Genomic DNA, 19,463 nt, shown 5'->3' with positions numbered 1-19,463 from the left:
ACTTTGTCTATTTATTCTATCTATGCCCCTCATGATTTTTTGTCAACCCCTAAATTGTTACCCCTCAGCCTCCGATGCTCCAGGGAAAACTGTCCCAGCCTGTTCAGCCTATCCCTGTAGCTCAAATCCTCCAACCCTGGCAACATCCTTGTAAATCTTTTCTGAACCCTATCAAGTTTCACAACATCCTTCCAATAGGAAGGAGACCAGAATTGTGCGCAGTATTCCAACAGTGGCCTAACCTGGCTGTACTTATCCAGGCAAGCGGGGAGTATTTTTTTGCGCTCCTGATCTGTGCCTTGTAAATGGTGAACAGGGTTTTTGCCAGTAAGGATTACTGCAAAATTCCTAGCATCTGACCTGCTCTTGTAGCCAGAGTATTTACATGGCTAGTTCAGTCAATTTCTGATCAATACTAACCCACCGGGTGTTGATAGTGGGGGATTCAATTATAGTACTGTCATTGAATGTCAGAATGATGGCTAGGTTTTCTCACTGGAGGTGAGAAAAGGTCTTTGCTGCGTTTGGACATACTTCAATATCTGAGGAGTCACAAATTCTGCAATCATCGGTGAACCTCACCACTTTTGATCTTAAGCGGGAAGATTATTGATAAAGCAGTTGAAGATGGTTAGATCTCGAATGCCACTCGAGGTAATCCTTGGAATTGGCCTGTAATTGAGATGACTGAGCTCTAACAACCACATCTTAATTGCTTTGTGCAATATACAATTCCCACCAGCAGAAAGGTTTCCCCAGATTCCCATTGACATTACTTTTTCCAGGGCTCGTTAATGCCACTTCCAGTCAAATATAGCCTTGATGTCAAGGGCAGTTAGCCTTGCCTCATCTCTGGAATTCAGTTGTTTTGATCATGTTTGAACCAAGGCTTTAATGTGGCTGGGAGCTGAGTGACCCTGGTAGAATCTAAACTGAGTGTCAGTGAGCAGATTATTGTTAAGCAAGTGTTGCTTGATAGCACTGTTGATGACCCTTCCCAATATCTTTACTGATGATTGAGAATAGGCTGGGAGGGCAATAATTAGCTGGGTCAGATTTGTACAGCTTTTCGTACACAAGGCATACCTGGACAATTTTCCATATTGTTTGGTAGATGCCAGTGTTGTAGTTGTACTGGAAGAATATTGTCATGGCCCATTACCTTTGCAGTATTCAATGCATTCAACCATTTTTTAATATCACTCATTGAGTGAATTGAATTGTTTGAAGACTGGCATCAGTTTTGCTGGTGACCTGTGGAGGAGGTCAAGAGGATCACCTACTCAGCACTTCTGGGCTGCGGATTGTTGCGGATGCTTCAGTTCTATTTTTCACGTTGAAATGCCAGGCAACTCTGAAGAAGGGTCACTGGACCTGAAACATTAACTCTGTTTTCAGTCCACAACTGCTGCTAGACCTGCTGTGTTTTTTCCAGCTGTTTCTGTGTTTGTATCTAAACTGCACCGCTAAAAGCTCTTTGTTAGTGGTGTTATTTGAAACTCGACAAAGATTCTAATATTAACACCTCCTGTTTCCCCTCTGAATCTGAAAATATTGTGTGACTGTCAGTAATTTGGTCTCACCAGCAGAAGCTCGACATGAAGGAACTGACAGAAGTCAATCTGTTCTATTTGCTGAATCCGTACCCTTGACCTAAAGGGTAGTGTTCTTTTGTTACCTTTTTTCCCCAACCTGTTTTAACCTATCTCTGAATTTTTGGGACTAAGAGGATGCAGTTTAGATTAGATTAGATTACATTACAGTGTAGAAACAGGCCCTTCGGCCCAACAAGTCCACACCGACCCGCCGAAGCGAAACCCACCCATACCCCTACATTTACCCCTTACCTAACACTACGGGCAATTTAATTCTACAGAACAGCTCAGTTGATCGCCAGTTTTACCACTTGTATAAAAAAAAGTTTATTTGTAATCTGTATTTTAGTTTGTTGAGGAAATATTTTGAAAGACTCTTTTGTTTAGATAACAGTTTAAAAAAAAAAACAAATTAGGCATTTTGATGATTAAATAAAGTGCTTACAGTATGGCTTATAGAGTAGTGGGCTTGATGACCAATGCACTGTTCCCATCAGGAACATAGGAATAGGAGTAGTCTATTCAGCCCCTCAAGACTGTTCCACCATTCAATGAGATCGTGGCTGATCTATAGCCTAACTCCATACATCTGCCTTTGGCCCTTATCCCTTAATACCATCACTTAACAAAAAGTTATCTGTTTCATATTTAAAGTTAACAACTGATCCTGTGTCCACTGCCATTTGTGGAAGATAATTCGAACCATCAGTCACCCTTTGTATATTAAAGTGCTTCCTAACATCTCTCCTGAATGGTCTGGCACTAATTCGCACAATATGCTCCCTAGTTCTAGAATCCCCAACCAATGGAAGTAGTTTATTGTTATCTATCTAACCTTGGAGACTTTGATCAGATCACCCCTTAATCTTCTAAATTCTAGAGTATAACTTCTCCTTAAAGCTTAAATCCTGAAGTTATCATTCTTGTTGCACTCTCTCCAAGGTTAATATATCGTTGCTGAGGTGTGGTGCCCAGATCTCTCACAGTACGTCTAACCAGGGTTTTGTATAACTGCAGCATGATTTCTGCATCCTTGCATTCCAGCCCTCTCAATATAAAGCATTCCTGTTAATTATATTTTAAAGATTTATGCACCTGAACCAGTGTGTTTAACTTCATACCACCTAGAAAGTACAATGATCTATCCTTTAAGGAAAGGCCGTCAGCATTCTCAGAGACCCATCCCACCCTGGCAGTGCTTTTCTACAACCTCTACCGTGGGGGACAAGGTACAGAAGCCTGAACATACACCAGCCCATTTCGAGACAGTTTCTAACCTACTGTTGTTAGAATACTGAATGGACTCACAAACTCTTAACATTCACCTGTACCTGTGTTTTGGTTTTTGCTGCTGTTTACCTATTATTTACTTTATCACTGTTATTTAACTATGTGATCTGCCTGTATTGCTTGCAAGACAAAGCTTTTCACTGTGCCTCGGTACATGTGACAATCAATTCAATTCAATTCAATTCATTTCAATTTTTTCAGTCCAAAATAGATAACCTCTCACTTGTTTACATTGAACTCCCATCTGCCATAGTTTTGTCTATTCGCTTAGTCTATCAATATTGTTACAATGTGGAGGCTGAACCCCTCTGTTAATTAAAACCAAATACCCAGAAAAACTCACCTCGCCTCGTAATCTATTAAAAGTATGAGGGAGTGAAAAAGAGCTCCTAATTTCCACTGTTTAAAGAAAAATAGCAATTTATTTTCCTAACAGAACACTAATCAAAACGTATTAACAAATCTAACTCCCTTTTTCTTAATTAATTACTATCTGACCTCAACTCTATAAAAATGCTGCTCCAATAACACCATTGTTAAACATTACATTAACTTAATCTCAAGTCTACACTGTCTCTGTCTTATCGGCTGTCTTCAATCTTTCGTCTGATGATCTCCCTGGGGTGTCTTCTTACGTTTTACTGCTTTTACAGGAAAAGGTACCTTTTGATAGAGAGTGCCTTCTTATTTCCTTGAGAGCAAGATGATAGATGGGCAGTTAGCTGTCTGACTCTATGGCATTTGCTCTGTAGTTCGGTGGTGATAGTTCTGACCAATTTTCAAAATGTCCTGGTTTAAAATCCCCCAACATCATTGATCCGATGTTCTCAATACAATAAATTTAAATTTAATTGGCTTTTATTATCTTGGGCATAAATTAAATTAGTTGGTTAAATTTGAATTGTTGTCAAAATAGCAACCAAAACTCCGGAATCCAGTTAACAACCATTTGCTATGTATATCTATTTTGGAACAGCCTGTCTCTTAGCTGCTATGTTTTGCAGATGCGGCTGGCCTTTAAATTCACTTTAACAATTCAAAAAATACTTTCTATATTAAAACATATATTTTTTTGACTATGTAACAATATCCCTTTGTAATTTTATGCTATTATCTACACTGTCTACAATGCTACCTAACTGTGTGTCATCACAAATTTGGATATTTGGCTTTACGTGCCACTATCAAAGTAACTATTAGTACTGTAATAATTTTAAAAATCTCAATGAAATTTTTTCTTGACCACCTAAACACTAATGGAAATAGTCAATTCCACTTGACAATTCATTTATTGCAACCAACAAGGACTCTTAGCTATTGATTTTGATAGAAGTGCAGTGTTACTGTTCACAGAAATATATCTCATTGCCTCTATCAGTTAAATATGTACTATTGATAACTATAATGGGGAAAATATATACTTAAATTGAGAAATGTAAGTAAATTTGTGTTGCACTTCTTACTGAGGCAGAATTATTCCATTGTGTAAAGTCTACCTTGTTATTTTTCTGTATTTTTAACTGTGGACGAGAATGGAAAAGATTGATTTTAATTTAAAAGCAAAGGTTATGGAACGAGTTGCTATACTAATTGAAAACCAAGTTACTGAAACATATTGTAACTCTGATTTGGAGATGCTGGTGTTGGACTGGGGTGTCCAAAGTTACAAATCACACAATACCAGGTTATAGTCCAACAGGTTTAATGGAAGCACTAGCTTTCAGAGCAAAGCTCCTTCATCAGGTGGTTGTGGAGGACACAATTGTAAGACACAATTTATAGCAAAAGTTCACAGTGTAATGTAACTGAAATTATACATTGAAAAATACCTTGATTGTTTGTTAAGTCTCTTCATCTGTTAGAATGACCACGTTAGTTTCATTTCTTTCATATATAAATCACAAAACGTCTTTTAAAAGTTACATTCTCAGGTTAACTGTAACAATTGTCGTCAGCACAAATAAGATGTTGAGATGTTGGAGGTGTTAGCCCTCTGTGTTCCCTGTGTGTGTAATTTGTAATATTGTAACTCGTGTTTACACTGCTGCTTTATTCAAGCCGTGGCGGAGGCTGTTTGTAGATATTTCCTGATCCACCTGTTCAGAGATGTAATTTCACATCTCTGGAGCAGATGTGACTTGAACACAGGCCTCCAGAAATAGAGGCAGTACCACTGCACTACACAGCCAAATAGAGGTGGATGTTTATATCCTAGCTGGCAGCAGGGGAGTAGTATACAAAATGAGATTCAGTCATTGATTCAGATATTGACTTTGTAAAGGATTTTTTTGTGTTTTTCACTGTGGACTGAAATCAGAAAGGGGTTGTTTTAAAGCCAAATGTTAGGGATGGAATTGCTGCACTTCTAAAAGCCAGTTATTGAACCTCATTTTAAGTCAAGTTTCTACAGCTGCTTTGTTAAAGCAGTAGAGCAGGTTCTTTGCAGACAGGCTGGCACAAGGGGCTGATCACAGGTTGCTGATTGGTTTGAAGACATGTAACCAGTTGTGGATGACAAAGGCTTTCAGCATGACAGCAGCCAATTGATTGGATGCTGGGAACTAAACTCAGCTTTTCGGTGTGCACAATCCTGCCTTTGGACAGCTGCAAGGGCAGATGATGTCTTTCTCTCCTATGCGATACCTAAAGCCTAAAGAAAATTGCTATAAGCTGGGCCTTTAAACAGGAACTAAAAATCTTTAAATTAGTGTGCCAATCACTTGTGCCTCCTGCAAAGAAGTGAAAAGAATTTGGAGAAAAGAGACTGAACAGAAAATCCTGGTAATCAACAGGATCATCTCAGTGAACCATGTTTATTGTTATAAACAGTTATATTCATTAAGTAGCACAACCTGGTCTGTTTTCTTTTGTTAACCTGAGTTTATCTGACAGGTAAATAAGGGATGTGTGTACCTTGACAAAATTTTTAACTTTTTGACAATTTCCAGCCAGCCCCAATGTGGCATCATGATGGTTTTGAAACTTGGGTGTCAGTTACATACGTTGATGCAGTGGCTGCATTGATGCCTAGCTTTCAAACAAAACACTATTAAATATTACAAATCACTGTTCTTAGGTCAGTATGTTGGAACCCCTTCCCTAATAGCACTTTGGGTACCTATACTAAATGGATTGCAGTGGTTCAAAAATGTTACTTCACATCACTTTCTCCAGAGCAATTCATAAAATGAATTATGGTTGAGCAATAAATACTGGGCCTTTGATGGTGGTGCCCATTACACATGAATGAAAAGAAAGAGTTCTAGAAGACTCAGGAATTTTTATTTAAACTATCATACCAAAACATTGCAACATGGAGTGTGACATTTATTTCTCTGTTCTGCCAATTTCTGTCTTTTGTCGTTAGCTGATTTTTCAAAGGATTTCAGGTAAGTGTTAATTTTAAAATGTAGAATAGGGAGTTACGTATAGCCTTAGTATCTGTCTTAGCCTATGCTTGTAGAACATGTATTGTTTTTGTGTTTCCTGTGTTGTTATATCTGTCCATATGAAGCCACCTGTAACATTGTTGGAAAATGCTGGACAGTCACACTTTTAAAAGACAATCTATTTCCCTCTGAGGTTCCTCCAACATATGAGAAGGTTCATTGAGGTTCCTGCTCTACATGGATCACAGAATTGAGTGTGAATTCCTGACCTACATTCCTCCTCATTTTCTGGTGCTATCTAAAACTTGGAAGCACCTCAGATCTTGATCAGCATTCCTCCTACATATAGTTTCACATCATATATGTATTATAAATTCAGGCATATATTAAAAAACATTATTTCGGACATCGTTTGAAACTAATGTAAGGATATTTCATTGTATTTAAAAATATACTGTTGCAGACAGTGCTGTGGATTTGTTACCTTCTGTGTTGTCTGTAATACATAATTATGCTTACACTATAGAGGAGTTTGCAATTTTGTGAGATTATTAAATGTATAAAATAATTCTTCACTATTTTATTTAAAGACTTGCACTTCTATACTCTTCTTCCTCAAGTCTAGCTAGTTTGTCTAGTTACTTCTTAAATGCATCAGTATTATTCATTTCAACCACTTCCTGTGATAGTGGATTCTATCTTCCCATTTCTCTTTGAGTAAAGATATTTGATCTGAATTCCTGATTATCTTATATTGGTTTCCTCTACTTTCGCTTTGCCCAACAAGAGGAAACACTCTCTGTATCCACTTATGTTTGAAAGATCTCCAGTGGATCACTCCTCAACCTTCTATTTTTAGGAGGGAAGATGCCAAGCCTATTAATCATTTACTGATGATCTAAATCCCCATATTTCCGGTGTCATTCTTATAAATCTTCTCTACAACCTCTTTCATGCCTCACTACCCTTAATCAGTTATATTCACTATAACTGACTGATTAAGGAATGTTAGATGGTATGTTTGTTTGTGTAGCTATATATACTGGATTAAAGACAGGATTCTTGGCAGGGAGGAACAGAGGGATCTTGGTGTGCAAGTACATAGATCCCTAAAATTTGCCACCCAAATGGATAGGGTTGTTAAGAAGGCATATGGTGTTTTGGCTTTCATTAACAGGAGGATCGAGTTTAAGAGCTGCAAAGTTTTGCTACAGCTTTACAAGTCCCTGGTGAGACCACACTTGAAATGTTGTGTCCAGTTCTGGTCGCCCTACTATAGGAAAGATACAGAGGCTTTGGAAAGGGTGCAAAGAAAGCTTACCAGGATGCTGCCTGGACTGGAGGGCTAGTCTTATGAAGAAAGGTTGACTAAGCTTGGACTTTTCTCTCTGGAGAGAAGGAGGAAGAGAGGAGACCTGATCGAGGTATACAAGATAATGAGAGGAATGGATAGAGTCAATAGCCAGAGACTTTTCCCCAGGGCAGGATTGACTGGGATGGGGGGTCATAGTATATTTAGTATTTAATATATTAGGAGGAAGGTATAGAGGAGACATCAGAGGTAGGTTCTTTACGCAGAGAGTTGTGAATGCATGGAATGCGTTGCCAGTGGTGGTGGTAGAAGCAGAGTCATTGGGGACATTTAAGCACCTGTTGGACATGCACATGGACAGCAGTGAATTGAGGGGTATGTAGGTAGGGTTATTCTGTTTTACATTAGATTTAATCCTCGGCACAACATCGTAGGCCGAAGGGCATGTTCTGTGCTGTAATGTTCTATGTTCTATATTCTAGTGCTATAATACATGACACATATCGCACACTTGGTCAGTGATGCTTGTTGTCCCTTTCACAAATCAAGCATTACTTTATTGTCTTCACTGCTTTTAATAGAAACATAGAACATTACAGCACAGTACAGCCCTTTGGCCCTTAATGTTGTGCGGACCTGTGGAAGCAATCTGAATCCCATCTAAGCTACTCTATTCCATTCTCGTCCATATGCCTATCCAATGACCATTCAAATGTTCTTAAAGTTGGCGAGTCTGCTACTGTTGCAGGCAATACGTTCCATGCTTCTACTACTCTCTGAGTAAAGAAACTACCTCTGACATCTGTCCTTTGTCTATCTCCCCTCAATTTAAAGCTATGTCCCCTTGTGCTAGCCATCGCCATCTGAGGGAAAAAAGCTCTCCCTGTCCTGCCTATTTAACCCTCTGATTATCTTATATGTTTCAGTTAAGTCACCTCTCAACCTTCTTCTCTCTCACAAAAACAGCCTCAAGTCTTTCAGCCTTTCCTTGTAAAACCTTCCCTCCATACCAGGCAACATCCTAGTAAATCTCCTCTGAACCCTCTCCAAAGCTTCCACATCCTTCCTAGAATGTGGTGACCAGAACTGTACACAATCCTCCAAATTTGGCCTTGCCAGAGTTTTGTATAGTAGCAGCATGATCTCATGGTTCCGAAACTCAATCCCTCTATCAATAAAAGTTAACACACAGTGTGTCTTCTTAACAACCCTATCAACCTGGTAGCAACTTTCAAGGAGCTATGTACCTGGACAGTAAGATCTTTCTGCGAGTATGTGAATACATTTTGAGTGTTATTAGTTAAGGATGTTTAAGTCCATTTTACATAAAGTATTTCTTTAGCCAGTTAGCTTTGTTTGGCAGATTTACATTCAGCCAATGTTTCTACCAACATTTTCGAAACTGAGACTATAGTCAGTGTTTCTATGTTCCTTAAGGTTTTTTTTTTCACCACCAGGTCACACAGCTACCACAAGATTCTTACCCTCTCCTTCTGTTTGTTAATCCAAAGAGTGGAGCCCTTAAAGGGCGAGAACTTCTGTACAGCTTCCGGAAGCTTCTGAATCCCCATCAGGTTTTTGACCTTTCTAATGGAGGGCCTCTATCTGGGTAATGTCCTTTTGTACATATCATTTTGTCAAACAAAGCTTTAGCATTTTAAAACAAAAACAGAAATTGCTGGAGAAATTTAGCAGGTCTGGCAGCATCTGGGGAAAGAAAGCAAAGTCAGTGTTTCAGGTCCAGTGACCCTTTATCAGAATTAGTAGTAGCTAGGAAAAGATGGTATTCATGCTGAAAATGGAGGTTTGAATGGGGTAAAGGAGTGAGTGATAGGTGGAGACGGAGCCCAGAAGGAGAGAAAGACAGTTAGGCAAACAGAGACGGTTAACACTAAGCTAGGGAGAAAGAAAAGCTGGTACTGGGGACCATAGCATTAGGATTATCCTCTATCCCCGTTCGGAGGTTTCTTTCTCCCGGCTTAACATTATCCATCCCTTCATTTGTCTAACTGTCTTTTTCTCCCTCTGGCTCTGTCTCCACCTATCACCCACTCCTTTACCCCCACCATCCTCATCTTCAGCAAATATACCACCCTTTTCTAGCTACTACTCAATCTAATGAAGAGCCACTGGGCCTGAATCATTGATGTTGCTTTCTTTCCACCGATGCTGCCAGAGCTGCTAAGTTTCTCCAATGATATCTTCTTTAGTTTCAGATTTCCAACATGCGCAATTTTTGCTTTGTTTTAGCATTTTGGAGTCTTCTGATATTCGGCACAAAAATATTAATTCCACTTCTACTGGAACCACTGCATTGTGACCTAACCTTTGCCCATTTGGTGCCCATCTGAATTCACTCTTATGATAGGCTGAACAGCCTCCTGTGCTGTTGTGGTGCAAATTGTGGTCTTGATGTTGAAGTAATGAATCATCTAACAGATTTTAATGCTAGATTTAAATGGCATGACAAATGGCTTTGAATTTTGTGTTCATTAACATAATCTGAGAAGTCATTACTTTAACTGAAGCACTTGCTTGAGCCTAATGTTTTTGACACTTAGTTATCAGTTAGAGTCATAGAGACGTACAGCACAGAAATAGACCCTTCAGTCCAACACGTCCATCCTGACCAGTATCCTAAATTAATCTAGTCCCATTTTCCAGAACTTGGCCCACATCCCTGTGAGCCCTTCCTAACCATGTACCCTTATAGATGCCTTTTAAATATTGTAATTGTACCAACCTCCACTACTTCATCTGGTAGCTCATTCCAAGCATGCACCACCCTCTGTGATAAAACAAATTGCCCCTTAGGTCCATTTTAAATCTCCCCACCCCCCCCCCCCTTACCTTAAACCTATGCCCTCTAGTTTTGAATTCCCCCACCTTGGGGAAAAAAACCTTGGCTATTCATCCTATCCATGCCCTTAATGATTTTATAAACCTCCAGAAGGTTACCCCCCCACCCCAGGCTCCCGTACACCAGGGAAAATAGATCCAACCTATTCAGCCCCTTTCTATAACTTGAATCCTCCAACCCTGGCAACATGCTTGTAAATCTTTTCTCTATCCTTTCAAGTTTTACAACATCCTTCCTATAGTAGGGAGACCAGAATTATATGCAGTATTCCAAAAGTGACCTAACCAATGTCCCGTACAGCTGCAACATGACCTCCCAACTCCTGAATGCTCTGACCAATAAAGGGAAGTATACCAAATGCAGCTTTCACTAACCTTCACCTTCAAGGAACTATGAACCTGCACTCCAAGGTCTCTTTTTTTCAGCAACACTTCCCAGGACCTTACCATTAAGTGTATGAGTCCTGCCCTGATTTGCCTTTCCAAAATGCAGCACCTCACATTTATCGAAATTAAACTCCATCTGCCACTCGTCAGCCCATTGGCTGATCTGCTCAAGATCCCGTTGTACTCTGAGGTAACCTTTTTATCTATCCGCTACTCCTCCAGTTTTGATGTCATCTGCAAACTTACTAACTGTACCTTCTATTTTCACATTTAAATCATTTATATAAATGACGAAAAGCAGTGGACCCAGCACCGATCTTTGTGGCACACTGCTGATCAGTCTAAAAAGCAACCCTCCTCCACCACCACCCTCTGTCTTCTACCTTCAAGCCAGTTCTGGATCGAAATGGCTAGTTCTCCCTATATTACTTGTGATCTAACCTTACCAACCAGTCTACCATGTGGAACCTTGTTGAACGCCTTACTGAAGTCCATATAGATCACGTCCACTGCACTGTCCTCATCAGTCCTGTTTGTTCCTTCAAACAACTCGATCAAGTTACTGAGACATGATTTCCCACACACAAAGCCATGTTGATTATTCCTAATCAGTCCTTACCTTTCCAAAGACATGTAAGTCCTGTCTATCATGATTCCCTCCAACAACCTGCCCACCACTGATGTCAGGTTCACCGGTCTATAGTTTCCTGGCTTTTCCTTACCAGCTTTCTTAAATAGTGTTCTCCAGTAGTGTTGGCACCTCACCTGTAGCGATTGATGATACAAATATCTCAGCAAGGGGCCCAGCAATCACTTCCCTAGCTTCTCACAGAGCCAGCATTTGGCCCATTTCCCCTAAACCCTACCTATTCATATACCTATCCAGATGTCTTTTAAATGTTGTAATTGTACCAGCCTCCACCACTTCCTCTGGCAGTTCATTTCATTTCTGGTTGACTCTCTTCGTGAAAAATGTTGCCCTTTAGGTCCCTTTTAAATTTTTTCACTCTCTCCTTAAACCTATGCCCTCTAGTTTTCACAACACCCCCCCCCCCCTGCAGAAAATATCTTGTATATTTATCCTTTGCATGCCCCTCATGCTTTGATAAACCTCTATAAGGTCATCCCTCAGACTCCAACGCTCCAGGGAAAACAGCCCCAGTCTATTCAGCCTCTCCCTGTAGCTCAAAACCTCCAACTCTGGAAACATCCTTGCAAATCTTTTCTGAACCCTTTCCAGTTACGCAATATCTTTTCTGTAGCAGGAATAGAAGTCACATGACAGCAGGTTATAATCCAACAGGTTTATTTGAAATCACAAGCTTTCGAAGTGCTGCTCCTTTGTCAGGTGAAGTGTAGGGAGGCGCACTGGCACAGAATGTCGACAGACTGAATAACAAGTCTTTCCAGGTGATCAGAAATGTCAGGCAGTGTGAATTAAGTGTCAAAGCTGAATAACAAGTGAAGGGATGACCTCTGATCCAATTAATTGAGTCAGAAAGATAATTACAAAAAATTAAAAATAAAGTGGTGCTGGGGCCAAATGGCTGGAGTAACGTGATCGCTTTCAAAGTCACATGCCAAGGATTTAAATGATTCCTCCCCATGATTACAAAGGAAGAAAATACTGTCAATGTACCTGGTGTATAGCATTGATTGGAGGCCCTGTGCAGCAAAGAAATCTTGGTTGAAAATGTGCGCAAAAATGTTGGCGTATTGGAGTGCAAAGTTGGCGAGGAATCACTGAAATGACTATGCAACAATATCAAGTTTCATCCCACCATCAGACTTGCGTGCACTACTCTTCAGAATCAGTCTCATTCTTGCACACATGCATCTCCATCAAGGATGGGCACCTCAGCACTTCACTCTACCACAAGCCCATGAACAACTTCATGAAGCAGCACTTCTCCACCATCCACCCTAAAAATGTTAAAGAAGCCATCTCTTACAGACAAGTCCTGCGTATATGCAGAACATGGTCAGAAGAAGAGGAATGCGATGGACACCTAGAGATCCTAAAAGATGCCCTCATAAGAACAGGGTTTGTTGCTCAAATCATCGACCTCCAGTTCTGACGTGCCAAAAAACCACAACAATCTCCTCAAGACAGACACGGGACATGACTGATAGAGTATTCTTCTTCGTCCAGTACTTCCGTGGAGCGGAGAAACTACGTCATGTTCTTCACAGCCTTCAACATGTCATTGATGATGACAAACATCTTGGCAAGTTCAACCCTTACGCTTGCACTTCTCGCTTTCAAACAACTGCCAAACCTTAAACATACCATCGTTCACAGCAAACTATCCAGCCTTCAGAACAACATTGACCACAACACCACACAACCCTGTCATGGTAATCTCTGCAAGACATGCCAGATCATTGACATGGATACTACCATTACCTGTGGGAACATCATCGACCTCGTACACAACAGGTACTAAGTGTATGGCTAATGTTGTCTACCTCATATGCTGCAGGCAAGGTATATTGGCAAAACCATGCAGATGTTACGGCAAAGGGTGAATGAACACCCAGCATCAATCGCCAGAAAGGAATGTTCCCTCCCCATCAGGAAACACTTCAGTGATCAAGAACATTCAGCCTCCGATCTTTGGGTAAGCATCCCCCAAGATGGCCTTCGAGATGATGCTGCCTGACCTGCTGTGCTGTTCCAGCAATAAAGTTTCAACTTCGAGATGCACAACAACTCAGAATTGCTGAGTGGAAACTGATAGCTAAGTTCCATTTCTATGAAGACACCATGAACCCCGTGATCTTGGTTTCATATCATGCTACATGTAATACTGTTCTGGATTTGTAAAATCTTTCTTACTGTTCTGGTTTAACACCATCACATTGATAACTTATGATCTTTCTACCTTAATTAGTTTGAACAGTTTTGGATTACTCATTACTTTGAGTAGACCCTCGGTGTGTATCTCTTTGTATCTGTCATGTTATTCCACCCATTGCTTTGTCTCAGCACCACCTTATTTTTAATTTTTTGTAATTATATCTCTGTCTCAATTAATCCCTTCACTTGCTAATCAGCTGTTGACACTAGTCACACCGTCTGACACCTTTGATCCCCTGCAGAAACTTGTTATTCAGCCTAATTACAGCCTGCTGTGCTATCTTTTGATCTCTCTGCCTATAAATTCTGTACCTATGTGCTTCCCTTTACTTCACCTGACGAAGAAGCAGCACTTCAAAAGCTTCTGATTTCAAAAAAACCTGTTGGACTATAGCCTGGTGTCTTGTGACTTCTGACCTTGATCACCCCAGTCCAACACCACCAACACTTGCACACTATAGCAGAGAGACTAGAATTGAATGCAGTATTCCAAACCTTAGCCAATGTCCCATACAGTCGCAACAGAACTTCCCAACTCCTATACTCAAGGCAGTGACCAAATGCCTCCTTCTCTATCCAGTCTACCTGCAACTCCACTGTCAAGGAACTGTGAACCTGCACTCCAAGGTCTCTTTGTTCGAATACACTCCCCAGGACCTTACCATAAGTGTATAAATCCTGCCCTAATTTGCCTTTCCAAAATGTAGCACCTTGCATTTAACTAGATTAAACCCTGTCTGCCACTCGTTGGCCCATCTGTGGATGAATGTATTGAAGTTGAAAGCAATTGATTTTTGGATACTAAAGGAATTACAGGATATGGGATTAGAAAGGAAAGTGAAATTGATATACATCTATAAAATCTTATTGGATGATGAAGTGTGATTGAAGAGTCATGTCATTTTCTCACTTTTTCTTATGGTCTTATGCAGTCTGTTTATGAACTAACATGCTTCTTGCATTATGAAATCTCATTTCTCACCACCTCCAGGCTGCATACATTCCGAGAAGTTCCGTATTTCCGCATATTGGTTTGCGGAGGAGATGGAACAGTTGGTTGGGTTCTGGGTGTGCTGGAAGAGATTCGACACAAGCTGAACTGTCCTGTGCCTCCAGTTGCAGTGCTCCCTTTAGGAACAGGTGAGAGTGGGTATGGGCTGAGTGGTATATCAAGAATATGTAGAGAGAGGGAGCAGAACTCATGAGGGAAATATCCTCATTCAGTTTCCAAATTCTAGCTGCTACACTGCAACTTTTGCCTTGACACAATTTATTGCACATTTCATCCCAGCCATATTGTACCAGGTCTTCGTGCATTACATGATGCATCCTCCTACTACTCCCCAACTATCCCTATTTAATGTATTTTAGTATTCCTTTCTCCCAGGAATGATCAACATTCCTTTATAATCATCTCAACTACTGTACAAAACATCAATGTCTCATCATACTGTTAGTGTTTCTCCTGAAATTCCCTGGATTTAGTAATGATTATCATGAATATATATTTAGACTGCCAGAAACGAATGTCTCCAAAATGAGGCAGTCTGAAATCATGGGTTGTTGATACTTAGAAACCAGAAATTTGGAACTGTAACAGGATAAAGCTCTTCACACACAATTGTGATTTCCTTTGCGTTGATTAGAAGTCTCTTAACCCAACTAATACAGGCTAGATTCACAGCAAATTATGATTTTGACAGTGACCATCAAGTCATAAAGTCAAAGAATCTGACAGCATGGAGACAGCTCCTTTGGCCCAAACTGGTCCATGCCGACCAAAATGTCCACCCACGCTAACCCCATTTCCCTGCACGTAGCTAATGCTTTCCTATCCGTGTATTTGTCCAAATATCTTTTAAATGTTGTTAATGTACCTGGTTCAACCACTTCTGCTGGCAGCTCATTTCATATGCAACATATCTTCCAAACTTCAATACTCAGTGCCCTGACTGATGAAGGCCCTTGTGTAAAAAAAGTTGCCCCGTCAGGTTCCCTTGTATTCGTTCCCCTGTAACCTTAAACTAATGCCCTCTAGTCCTCGATTCACCAACCCTGGGAAAAAGATCTTATACTCCTCTACAAGGTTCCCCCCTCAGTCTCCGATGCTCTAAAGAAAATATTCCTAGCTTGTCCAACCTCTCCCTATAATTCTGACCCTTGAGTCCAAGCAACATCCTTGTAAATTTCTTCTGCACTCTTTCTGGTTTAATAACATACACCCTATAACAAGGTGACCAAAACTGAGCACAATACTCACAAGTGTGGCCTCACCAACGTTCTGTATAACTGCAACATAACTTCCAAATTTCAATACTCAGTGCCCTGACTGATGAAGGCCCGTGTGTTAAAAGCCTGCTTCACTGCCCTGAACACCTGTGACTCCACTTTTAGAGAACTATGAACCTGAACTCCAAGACCCCTCTGTTCCACTACACTCCTTAAGGCCCTACCATTCACCATGAAACTCCTACCTTGATTTGATTGTACAAAAGACCTCACACTTATCTATATTAAATCCATTTGACATTTTTCAACCCATTTCCCCAGCTGATTAAGGTCATACATAAGAAGTAGGAGCAGAAGTGTACCATCTGGCCCTTCGAGCCTGCTCCACCATTCAATAAGATCATGACTGATCTTTTCATGGCCTCAACTCCACTTAACTGCCCTCTCACCGTAACCCTTAATTCTTTTACTAACGTTTATTGAAGTAGTGTTCACTGGGCAGGGACTTCCATAGATTCACAACCCTCTGGGTGAAGAAGTTCCTTCTCAGTTCAGTCTTAAGTCTGCTTCCCCTAATTTTGAGGCAATGCACTCTTGTCCCAGTTTTACCTGTCAGTGGAAACATCCTCTGTACGTCTATCTTATCTATTTCCTTCATAATTTTATATGTTTCTATAAGATTCCCCCCTTGTCCTTTTTAAATTCCAATGAGTATAATCCCAGTCTATTCAGTCTCTCCTTATAAGCCAACCCCCTTAACTCCAGAATCAACCTACTGAACCTCCTCTACACTCCCTCCAGTGCCAATACATCCTTTCTCAAGTAAGGATACCAAAACTGCACACTGTCCTCCAGGTGTGGCCTCACCAGAGCCCTGTACAGCTGCAACATAGCCTCTCTGCTTTTAAACTCAATCCCTTTAGCAATGAAGGACAAAATTCCATTTGCATTTCTAATTACCTGTTGTACCTCCAGACCATCCTTCTGTGATTCATGCACAAGGACAACCAGATCCCTCTGCGTAGCAGCATGCTGCAACTTTTTACCATTCAAGTAATAGTTCTTTGTACTGTTACTCCTATTAAAGTGGATGACTTCACATTGATTAACATAGTATTCCATCTGCCAGACCTTTGCCCACTTGCTTAAAGTATCCATGTTCCTCTGCACAGTTTCACAGTCCTGTGCACACTTTGTTCTTCCATTAATCTTAGTGTCATCTGCAGACTTTGACACACTCATCTGGTGCCTAACTCCAAATCATCTGGGTCCTGCTGCAATTTTTGATAACCTTCCTCACTGTCTTTGATACCACCTATTTTAGTGTCATCAGCAAACTTACTAATCATGCCTTGTACTTTCTTATCCAAACCATTGATACAGCTAACAAACAGTAATGGACCCAGCACAGACCCCTGAGGCACTCCACAAGTCACAGGCCTCCAGTCCGACAAGCATCCTTCTTCTATTATCCTCTGCTTCCTACCATCAAGCCAATTATGTATCCAATTTGCCAGCTCGCCCTGGATTCCATGCAATCTAACTTTGCAGAGCAGCCTACCATGTGGAACTTTATCAAAGGCTTTACTGAAATCCATAAAGACCATGTCTAATACCCTGTCCTCGTCAACCTTTCTGGTCACTTCATTAAAGAACTCTAAACAGATCTGTGAGGCATGATCTCTCACTCAAAGCCATGCTGTCTACTTCTAATCAAATCCTGTCTGATCTCTGAGTCTTCTCCAGTAACTTACCACCATAGATGTTAGCCTAACTGGTCTGTAGTTCACAGGCTTTTCTTCGCAGCCCTTCTTGAATAATGGCACAACATCGCTACACTTCAGTCTTCCGGGAACTCATCCATGGCTAATGATGATGCAAAAATATCAGCTAGTGGCCCCACAATTTCTTCTCTCGACCCGTGCAGTGCTCTTGGATATATCTGGTCAAGAGAATATTTTTCTTGAATATGTGTTATTTAGGCAAAATACACTACCTTCAGAGTCTGTTGTGAGCTCCAGTTGGGTTCATGTGCACTGGTTTGTTTATGGCAAGGACAATATCCCTTAGCTATTCACCCAAGAGTGCCAAAGTACTGAATCTTAAGATTAGCAACATGGGTCGTTATGTGGCCACTGGGGCCATTTCAAGCCACAGGTGGAAACTGTGACTTAGATTTCATGAACCATGACTACATTGATCAGTATCTACAAAATTTTCTTTCTTAAGGCAATGACCTAGCAAGGGTGTTACGTTGGGGACCTGGCTACAGTGGTGAGGATCCCTTCTCCATTCTGGTTGCAGTTGATGAAGCAGAAGAAGTCCTTATGGATCGTTGGACAATCCTCCTTGATGCTCAAGAAGTTGTTGATGGGTCTGAAAATGGTGTCCCAGAGTTGGAACCACCAAAGGTATTTGTGGGAAAAGTACATTGAAATATGAGCTGGTATGAGGATTACAGTTGGGTGTCATTAGAAAATAAAACAGTATAGCACAGGAACAGGCCCTTCAGCCCACTACGTCTGTGCTCACATTCTAAACTAATCCCATACTTGTATCCCTCCATTCCCTGCCTATGTCTGTCTAAATACCTCTTAAATGATGTTGTTAATCTGATATGGGGTTTGCTGGATCATAATGACTGAAGGCTTCATGTCAAAGGTGTGATTCAGACACTGCATCCTTGGGGAGAATATCTCTAATGTCATTGTTCTGAAAATTTTCCTCGTAACTGTTTCTTTCTCTGCAGACGCTGCCTAAATTTCAGACTGTTCTCAGCATTTTCTGGTTGTTGATGTATGAAGTTGAGGTTTTATCCTGTTACCAGATATTGTCTCTGCAAAAAAAACTAGAAAATAGTCCATTGTATTCGAAGCTTTGGAGCTGAAATGTTTCCTTGTGACTGAATGCATGACTCAACTAAATGAAATATTGCATTCACAAAAGTTCATAGCAGTCTTAGGGAGTCCTCGAGTAGAGTGCCTTCATTAATAGAAGCCATTCCATCTGTACTGTCGATATTGCATTGGTTCTGGACCATGTAGCTAATACCAAGACTCATAACTATCTATCATAGTGAAATTGATTGATGGGCAATTGCTGTCTCAGTACATTTGCTTTGATGTTAGAAAATTTGCATGAAATTATATTTATAATGAATTACAGAATCTGTCTATTTTGCCTAGCTTGCATTATTTTGAATTCAAGATAGCTAAGTAATTTGCTTAATTAGATCTTATTGTGGTTCTTATTTTACAGTGCTAATTGGAAAATGTAAGCAGTGACCTATAAAATACGTGGAATGGTTTTAAAGTGTCAATTTGTATAGATTTTTGGATATTATAATTAACTGTAAAGCTCTTTAGAAAGTTGACACACTTCAGGATGCCGAGGTAAAAGCAATGACTGCAGATGCTGGAAACCAGATTCTGGATTAGTGGTGCTGGAAGAGCACAGCAGTTCAGGCAGCATCCAAGGAGCTTCAAAATCGACGTTTCGGGCAAAAGCCCTTCATCAGGAATAAAGGCAGTGAGCCTGGAGCG

General features: G+C 40.5%; 1 protein-coding gene across 1 annotated transcript in view; it reads left to right on the top strand.

Moving 5' to 3' along the window:
- LOC122539562 (diacylglycerol kinase theta) overlaps positions 1-19,463 on the top strand; it is a 199,973-nt gene that overhangs the window by 136,452 nt on the left and 44,058 nt on the right. The window contains exons 17-19 of the mRNA XM_043674545.1: positions 9,044-9,195; positions 14,684-14,832; positions 18,151-18,332. Of these exons, the coding sequence (XP_043530480.1) occupies positions 9,044-9,195; positions 14,684-14,832; positions 18,151-18,332 (483 nt within the window). The remainder of the gene's footprint in view (positions 1-9,043; positions 9,196-14,683; positions 14,833-18,150; positions 18,333-19,463) is intronic.

This window comes from Chiloscyllium plagiosum, chromosome 32 (assembly GCF_004010195.1).
Source record: "Chiloscyllium plagiosum isolate BGI_BamShark_2017 chromosome 32, ASM401019v2, whole genome shotgun sequence".
Classification (NCBI taxonomy): Eukaryota; Metazoa; Chordata; class Chondrichthyes; order Orectolobiformes; family Hemiscylliidae; genus Chiloscyllium; species Chiloscyllium plagiosum.
This window is presented reverse-complemented; position numbering and strand designations above follow the sequence as displayed.